Source organism: Lonchura striata, chromosome 5, assembly GCF_046129695.1.
Source record: "Lonchura striata isolate bLonStr1 chromosome 5, bLonStr1.mat, whole genome shotgun sequence".
Taxonomy (NCBI): domain Eukaryota; kingdom Metazoa; phylum Chordata; class Aves; order Passeriformes; family Estrildidae; genus Lonchura; species Lonchura striata.
The window spans coordinates 19,927,645-19,941,075 of NC_134607.1; the positions used below are offsets into that span (position 1 = coordinate 19,927,645).

The 13,431-nt window shown below is 37.5% G+C and overlaps 1 protein-coding gene across 1 annotated transcript; it reads right to left on the reverse strand.

Annotated features, from left to right (window-relative positions):
- Positions 1-61: 61 nt before the first annotated feature.
- Positions 62-12,528, reverse strand: GLT8D2 (glycosyltransferase 8 domain containing 2). The gene is made up of 10 exons (XM_021536249.3): positions 12,485-12,528; positions 10,551-10,615; positions 9,078-9,173; positions 7,731-7,899; positions 5,963-6,080; positions 4,542-4,626; positions 2,343-2,455; positions 1,751-1,917; positions 1,190-1,302; positions 62-683 (listed from the first exon to the last, which is right to left on the reverse strand). The coding sequence occupies exons 2-10, from the start codon at positions 10,567-10,569 to the stop codon at positions 511-513; spliced, it is 1,053 nt and encodes a 350-aa protein (XP_021391924.2). The 5' UTR covers positions 10,570-10,615; positions 12,485-12,528; the 3' UTR covers positions 62-510.
- Between the last annotated feature and the right edge of the window lie 903 nt (positions 12,529-13,431).

Sequence of the window (13,431 nt, forward strand, 5' to 3'; positions counted from 1 at the left end):
TATTTTGCATCTTGCTAAGTGCACTACCAGATGTGTTATACACAGAGATGCCACAAAATACTCACCACACAACAGAACTCAGTAACATGGGCCCAGGTTTTCAATTCAGGATGTTTAATGTGGGTTAGATAACTAAACACTTCTTGTACATAGCACTGCATCTATCTCCTGTGAAGATTTTTCCCTACCAGAAGACATTGGAATCTTACGTAGAGACACCCTAACTTAAAGCACTCTGTCTGGCACTGAATTTCACCGCTGTAAGTGTGTAATGAAAATACTTCACTGTCAAGTAAACTTGTTTCCTCACCTTACATGAAAGTCAGTATAATCTGAACTGTGTACTGGTCACTCCAGCCTCCCTCACCTGCCATTATACACACAAAACTGATGGTCAGTTATTCACATTTTTAACAAATACTTTGTTTTCTAAAATCAGTTAATCATACAGCATGTTGCATCTCAAACTATAAATGCATCCCATACACTACATTATGCAGTATTTCAGTATCAGCTGTCAGGACGGGTTAATTTGAACTTCCCTGAAGGGTCAGGAATAAACCAGTTTTCCCACAGATCAGTGTGGACACTGGGGTAGTCCCAAGGTTTGTATCTCCCATTCCAGTGAAGTAATTTAGCTTCTTGAAGAAATTGCTCTGAGTAACGGGCATCAGGACTCCAACCTGCGTGGGTAGATTTAAAAAATAATCTGAAAAATGCAGGTTTTGATAATGGAAGACACTGTAGAGTGAGTTAAATTCAGGTGACTTTTTTCAGAAATCTGATTTGTATGCTTTCATGCTAATCTACAACTAGTTGTATGATACAGTAGATTTTTTCAGCTTGATGCCTCTTATGCTGCATCGGCAAAAAATCTCGGCAAGTTTCCTCTCTCAACACTTTAACATCTTGACAATCTCTTTATGTTTTTCCTAGGATAATTCATCACTCCCAGGTGAAAGTAACTACATCCTCCAAAATGTTGACAAGAAACACTGCCAGACCTTCCCTTTTATTCCACTGCACCTAGAAAGAGACTGATTTTTTTTCAGACTCTCACTATATTCAGATATTTCATATATTCTTTCCATGTAAGTGGTACATGAGGTAAAGTCATCTAAGATCTTGCAGTGGAATCTCACAAGCTCACCTTAATTCCAACTCACAAACTGTGAGAAATTAAACTTACCAAGATGCCTTATGTGCCACATAGGATTAATAGAGGAATATTTTCCATGAAATACAATCAGCATTGGGGAGGTTGCCACACCTCCCCCAAGGGTGCTGCTATAGAGGTTTTCCCTGCAAAAGGAAAAATAAAAGGATATGTTCAAAACCCAAGGGATCTTTATTTTTAATCTTCTGCCTTTTGTAATAAGTATCTGGCAAGAAAGAAATACTCCTCCTTCTTTAAGCTAGCCTCAGGAAGGGAAGATCATTCAGTGGCTTCATCCTAGGCTAAGTTGGTCACCCAAAATGAGAACCACATGTTCTCAATGTCCCACAGGATTAAGTGTGGTTTGTGATTGAGCACAAGACTAAAATTCCAAGTGGCCATTTCCTGATTCAGAATTGGTCAGATTTAAACAGATGGAAATACTAGAATATGAGTTATATTACCTGACAAGATCACAAAAGAGAGACAGCTTGGAGTTAAAAAAAGAAAAAACCCGTAAGAGCTTTTAAACAGAAAGTAAAACTGTAAAACAAGTATTAAAAGTAAAGTGCAAAGTTAGATTTCTACACATACTCTACATTTCTTTGCATCCACTTTTCCAACTGCTTTGTAATCCGCTGATGTTTCCATTCAGTCATGTTAGCAACAATTACTCCAGGATTAAAGGAGCAGGTGCTGGGGCTGATGCCAAGATCTCTAATGGCTTGCTTTCTGTAGTCCAGGAATCCCATGTATGTGTTCTAAGAAATAAAAAAAAATATGTTCATCCCCTATGAATCTCTGTAAAGATATATGTAAATGCATGTCACTGTCACTGAGAAGGAGACTAAATATGCTCTCCCAAAGATGAGTTTCTAGATGGTGGTTACCTGTCATGAGTTCTGTATGACAAAGCTGTAAGGCAGGATACCTCCAGATATTAAATTACTTTTTCCACAATATTGTACCATGGAAGTTTGATAAGGCTTTTCCTTCACTATGTTTGTCTTTTGGTAGCACCACAATTGTACTGCCACAAAAAGTCCTTAATTACCTGTACAACTATTACAAAGCCATATATATACACACACATACATAAAACTTTCACCTTGTGGAAAACACATAAAATCATCTTACACTTATGTGCAAACACATTCATTATTAGAATTCCAGAATGGCATCTTACCTGCATCCCTACACTTCTAACCATTTCATGTGTAGAAGGCAGATCACAATCATCTGAAAAAGCTGCTGCATGTCCAGGAGCTAACTTAGTGTCATAGAGTTCCTGGATGTCACCTGATTACAGAAAAGGTCACAAGCATCAGACAACGCCTACTGCACTGCTACAGAGCTGACAGGATGATGTCAGCTCTCATGTCTTACTTATAAACATACCAGTTTTGGAGGATAGCTCCTATTGAATTTTGTAATATGGAACCATTTTCAAATTTGCACCTGGATGCCTAAGACCTATATTTAGATATTATCACTGGTATTCAATACATTCATATTCATTGGTTGTCCAAAATCAACCACAGCAGAAGTCGATAGGACTTTTAAAAACCCTGGTTACAAACTTGTGCAGTCATAGAGCTTGTCTATGGAGAGGGAAGGCACAGGTTATTTTTCTGAGCCTCTTCAAGTCCCACAGAAGTCCCACTTCAATGTCTTGCACAGATGAGGTTTTTTCTGTTGTTATGGCATGTTTATCTCCTAGGAAGATACCTGGATTCTCAGCAATGGCTGATTGAAATTTGCCTGTCATTTCACCATCCCTGCTGGCTTCACAGCCCACTCAGCTCCTTCTTGGTGGAGAGAAACATTGCAATGCCTGTCACCTCACTCATCACCTGACTATCAGGTACCCAAGATATGCCAGAACAATTTCAGAACAGTGGGAAACAGAGCACTTCCACAGCAATTAAGTGAGCCTGCATCCCAACCCCTTACAGCTTCCAGTTTTTCTTTTGCTTTAGTCTCTTTTACTTCGTGTACTGCCGGTCTTCTGCCAGGTCAGACTGCTGAACCAGCTGCTTCTGCAGCTGCACAGCTGCAGCTTACACACGTAAGAGGAGCTGCCTGGGGACAGGAGAGGCCACTTGATCAGCAGCAGCCCACCATGAGGGGCGATGTGAAACTGCACCTTTATCCTGCAGCTCCACAATCACCATCAGCCAACACCCCCAGGCGAAGAGTGCTGGTGAACACAGGTGCAGGGAGGGGTGACGGGGGACGGCTCAGCTTGAGCTGCTCGCAAAATTGGAGTCTAAATGAAGACCTAGAACTTTCCAAAGAGTTAAACATTGCTGCTGCACATTGATGACAGAACAACAAAAACAAAAAGCAGCGATTGCCATTAGAAACACCCATGTTGGAGAACTGTGATAGGAAGTCTATGGCAAATTAAAGTGAGACAGAACAGATTAGTTGTCTTTTACAAAGCAGCAAATAGTGACCCCTTTAAGTGCAGCTGGTCTGAAATCTGCCTCTGTAGAGACAAAACTGAAAAAAGGAGCAGAAAAGCAGTGGAGAATTGTGCTTTTGTCATGTGCAAATTTACTGGTCTTAATGTTCTTATAACAAAGACTAATTTAGGCAAAAAAATTTATTGTAGTTATACTCAGTCTTTCCAAAGGAAATTTTTCTTAGTTGCCCACTAGGGTTAAAGCACAACACTCTTCCTAAAAAGTGCTTTAAAGTAACAAGAAAATATGATAAAACAAATATGAAGACAACAGCTCTACAGAGAAAAGAACCCCAACAACTTGGAAACAGAACAGAAAAAATTCACAAGAAATTGATCATTAAAAAATAATTGATCTTCAAAAGAGATCACTTGGATGATAAGAAAAAAAAAATTTTTTCAGGATTTGAATGTCTTCTAAGAGCTCCCACTTGACTAGGAACTCCAAAATCTTCATGATTCTGCAAATTGCTTTGCATTCTGAGTTGGAGGTGCTCAAAACCTTATTTTGAGTGTTTGGAGCTTCCATCCTATTATTTGAGTAAATTCCTTTTGCTCTCAAGAACAGCAATTTTGGATAAGGAATTGGTAGCACTTGTGGGAATTCAAATACTAGCAGGAAATGTGTATCACACACTTGATAAACATTGCAGTATATGAGTGAAATCCATGGTATCTTTCAGAAATTGACCAGAATCAATTTAAATTAACCTACATAAAATTATGATCACAATTATTCAAAATAAATGCAGGTAAGTTCTTCCTCAAACTTTCATTTAAACAGATTATTTGTAGTTTCCCTAAATTCAACACTTAGCAGCTGCCTCAATTTCTATCTCTTATTTCCAAATGGCTCTAAAAGCTGCAATAACTTGGACTGTAAATCTGTTAGAAACTGCTTTTTAGACAACAGCTTACCTTGAACAATGACATCATCATCCAAATATATTACTTTCTCATGTTTCTGGATAAGCAAAGGAAGATAAAATCGAACGAAGTTCAGCTATTAAAGAGAAAGAAAAGGCAAAGACTGTTTAATGCAGCAGTCTCAGGCTTCTGTCTCAATTTTGTCAGTCAGAATTGCTCTCTTTATTGAGCACTAATCAGTGACCATTCACTTTCTCCCCCACAGCTTTACTACTATCTCAAATCCAGTATTATTACTAATATTGCTGTTCTTATTTATCCACTATGACCCTAACCATGCAGCCCAAATCTGCTGCTTCCTCACAGAATCCTTTAGGGTGTAAGGGGCCTTTTGAGATCCTCTTGTTCAATCCCCCAGGTGTAGCAGAGTCCACTTGAGCAGACTGACAGGGACCATGCCCAGTTGTGTTCTGAATACATCCACAGATGGAGACCCAACAGTCTCTCTGGGCAACCTAAGACTTTTAAACTCGTGCTTTAAAAAGCCTTTTCTTTAGCTCAGAGGGAATTTCATGTTATTTGTTCCCCTTGTCTCTTGTTGATCCCCTCAAGCATTTACATACATTGATAAGATCCTCCTGAATCTTGTCTTCTCCAGACTGAAACAGCCTCAACAGCCTCTCAAGAAAGATGCTTCAGCCTCTCATATAAAAGATGGTTCAGCCTCTTCATAATTTTTGCAGCCCATGTTGGACTTGCCCCAGTAAGCCCTTATCTTTCTTTTACTGGTGGGCTGAGAACTGGGCACAGCACTTCAGGTGCAGAGCAGATCTGAGAAGAAGGAGCACCTTTCTGGACCTGCTGCCAATGCTCTTCCAGCATACATCACACTAAACATTTCAATATGCAATAGTATCATCAATCCACTCTAAAGGAATTATTTGACTGATGACATCGGACAATTTCTACAACAGCAATGAAGAACAGAGCAGAGAAAAGAGGGACTGACAATGTAAAAACAACTGGAAGAATTCAGACTATTTTACCCAGCCCCTGCCTTCAGAGTGGTCCTAACCAGATGCTCAGTGAAAAATAAAAATAGAGCAAGCATCCAGAACAGTTGCTCCATGTATTCTCCTAGCTTTCAGCTATTTTCAGCTCAAGGGATTTTCTGATCTAGAGGGATCTAAATATGAACTTTGATCCTAACTGAACCCCTGTACATTTTTTCATCCACAAAACCTTTCAGCAAGGAATTCTAGAGGTGCAGTACTCATTGTATGAAAAGTGTACAACATCTCTTTTTTTTGCTGTCACTCTGACTAACTTCATCTCATGGTCATTGGCTCATGCATTGGAAGAGACATATACACACATACCCTGCATGAAATGGAACAGATCTAGGACATTTTAAAGCCCATAATAAGTATTAAAAACTTCAATAATTTGTTATGTGGTCTTAATTGACTCACAGGCTGCAGTAGCTCAGGACGTGATGCATCTTGTCTGATTTTTCCTTTTAGTACCATAGGATTGAATTCCACAGTCTTAAACTTTATTTCTTTCAGTTTAGAATTTTCAATCCATTTTCTGTGATGCAAAGAAAAGAAGTGATAAAAGAAATATCAAGTGTGTGGCAAGTACTTCCAGCATGAAATTCACAGACACTTAGGAGAATAATAAGAGACCTTGAAAGCTCAGTTGATCTATGCTATCCCAAGACAGAACCACTTATGTCTATAGCTATTGTACACAGACCTTTGTTAAACTTATTCCTAAAATACAAAAATTCCCCCACAAAACCTCAGTAAAACAAACACACCGCACCACTCACAAAACCAGAGACTCCGTGTGCAGCCCAAACAACTAATATTTCACCATTACTTCCAATAAACTATATTCTAAGTTTTCTGCTATAACCAAGTATTATTATTTCTTACTCTATCTACAGTACTTTTAAATCTGAGGTTAGTCTTCTCCCTTTCAAAGCTTTATATTCTTCCAGATGACTTCTACATCCCCTCCTAATTATGTTTTCTTTAGACTAAGCTGATCTTCTTTTCATACTTTTGTCAGATTTCTTATCACTGCTGTTTATTTTCTCTCCTGACACAAATTGCAGGTACAAAGGCTAGAGAAGTGAAGTGGCCAGAGGTGAGAACAGCTAAGAAATGTTTTAGTTTGCATTCACAATTTGGTCCTCTTCAAGACAATGTTTGCAAATTTGAACACTGAACTATAATGAATTGAATAGTCATGAAATTACATTCATTGAAATATCAGGATATAATTTCCTTTAATTAAATTAAGAATTCTCATTTCATGAAAGGAAATTAAATAACAAATGAAGGAATGAAGTGAAATGAAGAGACATGAAATAAAATGAAATAAAAAAAAGATAAAACTATGTAATGAAGTGAAACAAGAGAAAGGGAACAGAATGAAATTAAGTGCATTGAACTGAGATGAAACCTCAAGAAATTATATTCATTGAAATCTTGAGATTTCATTTCCTTTTCATGAATGAGGAATTTTCGTTTCAGGAACAGAAATAAAATGAGAAATGAAGGATTAAAGCAAAAAGGATAGAAAAGAAAGGAAAATACAATGCAGTGAAATTGAGAAGAAAAAACTTCTGAAATGAAGTGAAAACAATTAAATTGAATAGAATGAAGTGCTGTGAAAGGAACTGAAATGTAATGAGATGAATATTCATTGAAATCATGAGATTTCATTTCCTGTCATGAAACAAAGGATTCTCATTTCATAATAGGAAATAAGAAATTAGGGAACAAAGTGAAATGGAAAGAAAGGAAAGTCATCACAATATCTTTTGGGCCTCTCTTTATAAACTTAATACATCATCAACTGCAATTAGCTTTAAACAGTAAGATTTTTCTACTCTGAAGCTGAAGACCCAGCACAGAAGAGAGGTAAGTGCAGTGCCACAAAGTAGGATTGTGACAAGCAGGCAGTGTATTCTCACCTTACTACAGACTCTTCTGCAGCCTATCTACAAAAACCTAAGAACGGGTATGGCATGGCCTGGCTATCTCACACCCCTTTGCAGGAGTCAGTGCCTTGTGGACGACATCATGTACAGAAGCCATGGGTTTGTTCCCAACACCACTACATTTCCCTGAGAAGTCATCTGAAGTCCAGAAGTGGTTATGCCTGTGCTAGGGGAAACAACAACGTGGCTCTAACTACAGCCCAGAACAAAGCAAGGCTGGCGTGTACCGAATGTGTGGGATGGTTGTCTTCAGCCCGATGATGTAGAACAAAACACTGGCCTCTGTATTGCTGTAGATGCTGCTGATCGCTGCCACAGCTGCGCCCATCCTGCCTGCAGCAGCACAGATCACCACTGGGATTTCTTCCTCCACTTCCTCAGGGCTCTCCAAATCCACTACAAGGAACAAACCCATTTTACATCAGACCTGGGGTCACGAAAACGAGTAAGAACTACCATAAGCAGTGGAATCATTTTATCAGCACTCCATTTTTCCTTACTACGTCCTACACACATCCCCATATCGCAAGGCACACAATTTGAGCTGTTGCTAATCCAGAACCACTTGCAGATTGACTGGACTGTTGGATGCCTCCAAACAGCATAAATAAGAGAGTTCTCAATATCTTCTATTCTGCAGGGGCACAATTCAGCCTGTCCTTCATGAAGCTGCTTATTCATATGAAATCTGGAGAGGCTTGAACACCTTTGAGACTTCTACTTCTCAGTTATATTTAGTACAAATTGCACAATATATTCCAAAATTATCAAAGGAAGGAGGTAAGTGAAAGAGACAGTGCAATTGCATGAGCTCTACTTCTTTGGTAAGCTGGCTTGAAAAGAAAAGTGCAAAATTTTATATCAGCAGGAAGTTCCTATGATTGAAGGGAAAAAAAATCCTAAACTACACTGAATCAGGTCACACTCCTGCTAAAGATTTTTATCCCTGATTAGTACAGATTAACTTACATAACTTAAACAGATATAACTATATGGTTAAAACATAACAATTACAGTCATAACAACCCCAACAAAAATACACTGAAAATAAATTATTTATATCAAGGCAGAGTTTGTTTACCTTGGTAGCAGTGAGTAGGCTATTTATATAGACATTTAATACTAGTTCAACCTTATTAACCATAGCAGGTTTCTATCACTACAAAAATTCCAGCTAAAACTTCTGCTGTAAATATGAAGATTTGATGATCTATCTGAAATGAATGATCAAGCCAAGAACATTCCCAAGGAGGCAGGTCGTGATCAAAGTTTATTACCACTTGACAACTCCAATCTATTCAGCTCAAGTAAGGATATATTCTAGCATCCATCTACATCAGTGACATCTGGATAAAAACTTAATCAGAATTACAACTCTTAGTCATCACTATCAATCTCCTATAATTTTATTCAAGTAATTCAGAAGCAAAATGCTTTTCATCCCAGACTATATGCACCAGTGAGAGTAGCTCATCTACTGCAGGACATTCAGTAAGGTGAAAAGTGCTGTTCAAGTTAAGACACGAGGAATACAAAACAGGAACATAAATGAAACTGAAGTGAGAGTCACTTACCTGTTTCATTTCTCAATGCCAAGGGCACTTGGTGAACTTTGTTATACAGAATAGCACACACAGTTAAGACAAGTAGTAACAGTAAGATCTGGTTAACTGAAACAAGAGGGAGAATGTGTTAACAATCAATATAACAGCTAATTCCCAAGTATCTGATTAAGAAAAAAACTCCAATTTGCAACCAGTACAGGTGATAGAAGAATTTGATAACCTGTATCTGTTGTGCTTTTCTCATGTTATTTGATCAAGCAAAACATCTTCCATTAGAAACGCATCTATAACTCTTCCTTATTAAAGTAATCCCCGACTATTTGATTTTCATTGTTGATTTTCTCACTATATCGTAAGATTCCCTAGAAAATTCACATATTTCTGATTTTTACCAGGAGCTTGGAAAGTTTGGTGGGTTTTTTCCTGGCTAGTCTGTTTTCTGTTTACACTCACTTAATTATTTTTATATAGCTCTTCCATTCTGTTATGCTTCCCTGATGAAACTTCAGACACAGGAGAATTTTTAAATCTATTTCAGTGTTCAGATCCTGAAGGATCTGAGCAAGACCCTAAAAATTCTAAAAAACCAAACCCACCATGCTACTGAAACCAGGAATGTTTCAAAATATTTGAAAATACTTATTTCAACAGGGTAACTTAAATCCGTAAAATCAAAGCAAGGCAAAGACCTGACTGTATATTCTGATGCATAATTCCTAGAAGACTGTCTTGTACAAATTGAAGTCATTCAACACAAACCAAGCATGTGCAGGTGTTGGGATAGTTCACCAAGCACAAGAGGGAAGGAATATATTGCCCTCATCAACATGGGTGTTCTTTATTTCAGACTATTTTGTTACTTTTGCACCACCATAAAATGTACTTAAGAGTTCAAAAGAGCAAAGTGAACAGAGTTTTGATCTACTTTAATCAAAATGGCCAACTGGCCACAACTGGACATGAGACTAGATTGAAATTGGTAAACCAAACCTGCACTAATTTAAAACAGCTGAGGAAAACACCTATTGAATTCTTAGACATTTTGGGCTTTTACATTTACATAAGTAAATAAGCCCATTTTCAGTCATTGACCCTTATAGCTGATAAGAGCCCCTAAATTCCTGGGGCTACACCTCAATATTGAGTATGAAAGCATTAATGTGCAGACATCTGTAAAATTCAGCTTCAGTGCCCTGGGCACCATTCATATGAAAAGAGCAGCTACTTGCAGTATTGGTGAGAAATTTCACAATCTCCAGTCTCATGAAGTAAAGTAGTGAGTAATTTTAAATTAATGTGGTACTTATCTGATACGGTTAACAGGAAAATACTAATTTGCATACTTAAAGTTAAGCATAATTTAGCAACACTAGAACTATAAATTTGTGCACAAGTGTGACAACAGTTGCATAAGAAATTGGATTTGACATTTCTGTCCTCTTTTAGAAAATACATCTTTCAAATGTTTTTAATCTCTCTTACTTTTCTTTAAAAGAGCCATGTGTCCTGTTGGATGAGAAATGTAATCTGTAACTGCAATCTGTAAACTAAAATAAAAAATAATTAAAAGAAAAATAAATAAAAGAGAAATATCGTTAATGCCTGAAGTGAATTTAGTTAGTTATATAAAGGTCTAGGTTTTGGATTATCAAATTTTACTGCTGAACTGGTAAAAATGCAATTAATCTCTGTAAATACCTTTTCGTTTTTGAACAAATACTAATATTATGGGTTTGAAATATTTTTATTAATAATTTAAGCAACTAATAGGTTGTGAAAAACATTTTCATAAATCCTATCTGATCATTTACATGAGTAGGAGATTTTTAGTACATTTGAAGATACAGTGCAAAGAAGTATTAAAACATCCACAAATGCAATTTATAAATATAATTATCTCTGATTTCACCTCAAACATAGTAACCATAGCAAATACTAATGTCTTGCTGGAATATGCATTCCCAAATATATGGGAATCTTATACCAGGACAGTGTACTCTAGACCTTCAAAAAATTTCAAAGCAATAGTTAAAATACTTTCTTACACCCATTTTCTTCCAATGGGTGTAGTGTGGCTTGTATTAATGAACATTTTTTGTGATGCTGAAGAAAAGGAGGTAGCTTTCCCTAAAACTGTGCTTCTAGACCTGGACTAGAGAGGAGCCATGTCTGAGAGGACATGTACAGGATTATGAGAAATACAACATTCATTTGAATTCTAGATCCAAAACAACTGTCTATGAAAGAAAACACAAACCACATAACCAAAACAACAACAACCAACAATAAAAAACAGCACCAGAAGTTGGAGGGGAGAGAAAAATCCAACTGTGTGATCTAACCTTTATACTACGTAGAAAACAATTGTTCCTACTTCTGCATCTATAGATATGGACACGTTACAGCACAGATAAAGATATAAGATGGGATCTGTGCACACAAAAAAATGAAGTTTGTTCCAGCTCCTTGACAAATCAGACAGACAGCAAGAATTCTTGAAATCTGAGTCACAAAACTGACCACTTCTCATTGGTTAGTGCTCAAGTTCAGGCAGAATACTATATTAGTCTCTACATTGACCAAAAAGTTAAATGACAACAACAACAAAAATATATATACAAAATCTAAGATGTGGCATTATTTACACACCACTTATATTCAAATGTATTTAAGTCCCAGCTAATGAGTAAATTGCAGTGAGAAAGGAGTACTCTGGAAGTTCTTCCACATCTGGACTACTTATTTACATTCCAGCAGACCATTCTCTTCATGTGGCATTAATTTACACAGAGGAAATCAAGCTTATCTGTTGGAAAAAACCATAGCTGAGAAAGCCTTTCTCTCATACATTACACAGATTTACTACTTTCTTTTACACTTAAAAACTTTAGTCATTTAGGTAAGCAGAGAGACAATAGAACCCGCTACACTCTTGAACTAATTTTCTAACCCCACTTTAGCTGATCACAATCTTCCCCTGATTTCCACAGAACTGCCCATTATCTTTGAATTAGCCTTTGTAATAATAGCCACAAACAGCCCTGATGATCATTGCAAGATGAAAGCTGCACAGCCACAGCTTCATGCTCTCTCCAGAAATTATTAAATCCACATTAACTGAATCATGTTTTAAACTTTAAAATCCAAAGACAGACTCTCACACAAGTCCGAGTTCTACAACTACAGCCTTGCTAAGCCTCTTAAACGCCAATTGATTACCTACTGATTTTTAAGGAAAGAAGTATATTTATTCCCCTGCAAATATTTACTCATTTACTGTAGACATTATTTCCTGGAACCTGGCAATTCCTAACTCAGCTGCCAAATCCTGTAACAAAACGAGGGGCTGCAGAAGGGAAAGCTCAAAAACAGTGACATTACTGCTCAGATATTTCCTGCTTAATTAGTCTTTTTACCTCTTCAAAGTAGCACAGTACTCGGGGCTCTTCTCTCCTGAAGTGCTGTGGAGCTATTTACTTGGATCCTAGATAGACCACAGCTGTAAGCACTCTTGCCAAAGAGTCCTTGACCACCATCCTCCTTTGAAGTCACCCACACAAGGGCCTTACAGGGCACAGTAACAGTTTTATGATTCAATTCCTTTTTCGAACTCTTCAAAGTTTACTTTGGAGTTGTGCTGGTTTTCTTTCCTTTCTCTGCTGCTGAGGAATAGTGCAGAGCCCAGACGCTGAGCTGGAGGAATGAGAGCACATAAACCACTTCCAGATGTGCAGAGGGATGATGCAGCCCCAGATATGGCAAACTTGCCTCAGAGCTTCAGCTAGCAGAGTGCAAACAAATCCCATAAGACAAAAAGTCTTAAAGGGGTGGGGGAAAGAGAAGGAAACAAACCCTTCCAGAAGTTACTTCCAAAATCTAGCTGCAAGTTATGTTTTTAGTCATTATTTATGGTAAATGTGAACAGATAACTAGTGTGCAAGAGCCAGACTGTAACATGCCAAAGTCTAAGAGAAAGCCAAAGTTTTTCCAGAGTCTGCTGGCAGAGCTCTCGAGAGTCAAAAGCTAAGGGAAACTTGCAAAAGTCAACTCTGAACATGCATTTTGACTTGAATAATCTCATTTCCTAATCTTTGAGCATTTAATCCACAGGTTTGGTTTGGATTCAAAAGGATCTTGGATCAAGGTAACCAGCACATGGTGATACCCTGCCTCCTAAGCTCTTCTGGAATGCTTTTGCAGTTTTCTTTCTAAAGCACTTCTTTTATTTGAATTCCATCCCTCTCTTCTAGGAATGAACTCTCTAAATGTTTCTAAACCACTGTTTTGTCACAAGATTTTCATGAGTACTAAAATAAAAATAAACATCTTAAACTCTAAACTATTTTTTGTATTTTTATCATGA

Coding starts and splice junctions, on each gene's coding strand:
- GLT8D2 (XM_021536249.3), bottom strand. Junction 6,081..7,730: donor ACAACCATCCCACACATTCG/GTACACGCCAGC, acceptor TTTGCATCACAG/AAAATGGATTGAAAATTCTA. Junction 1,303..1,750: donor TGGATGCAAAGAAATGTAGA/GTATGTGTAGAA, acceptor TTCCTTTTGCAG/GGAAAACCTCTATAGCAGCA.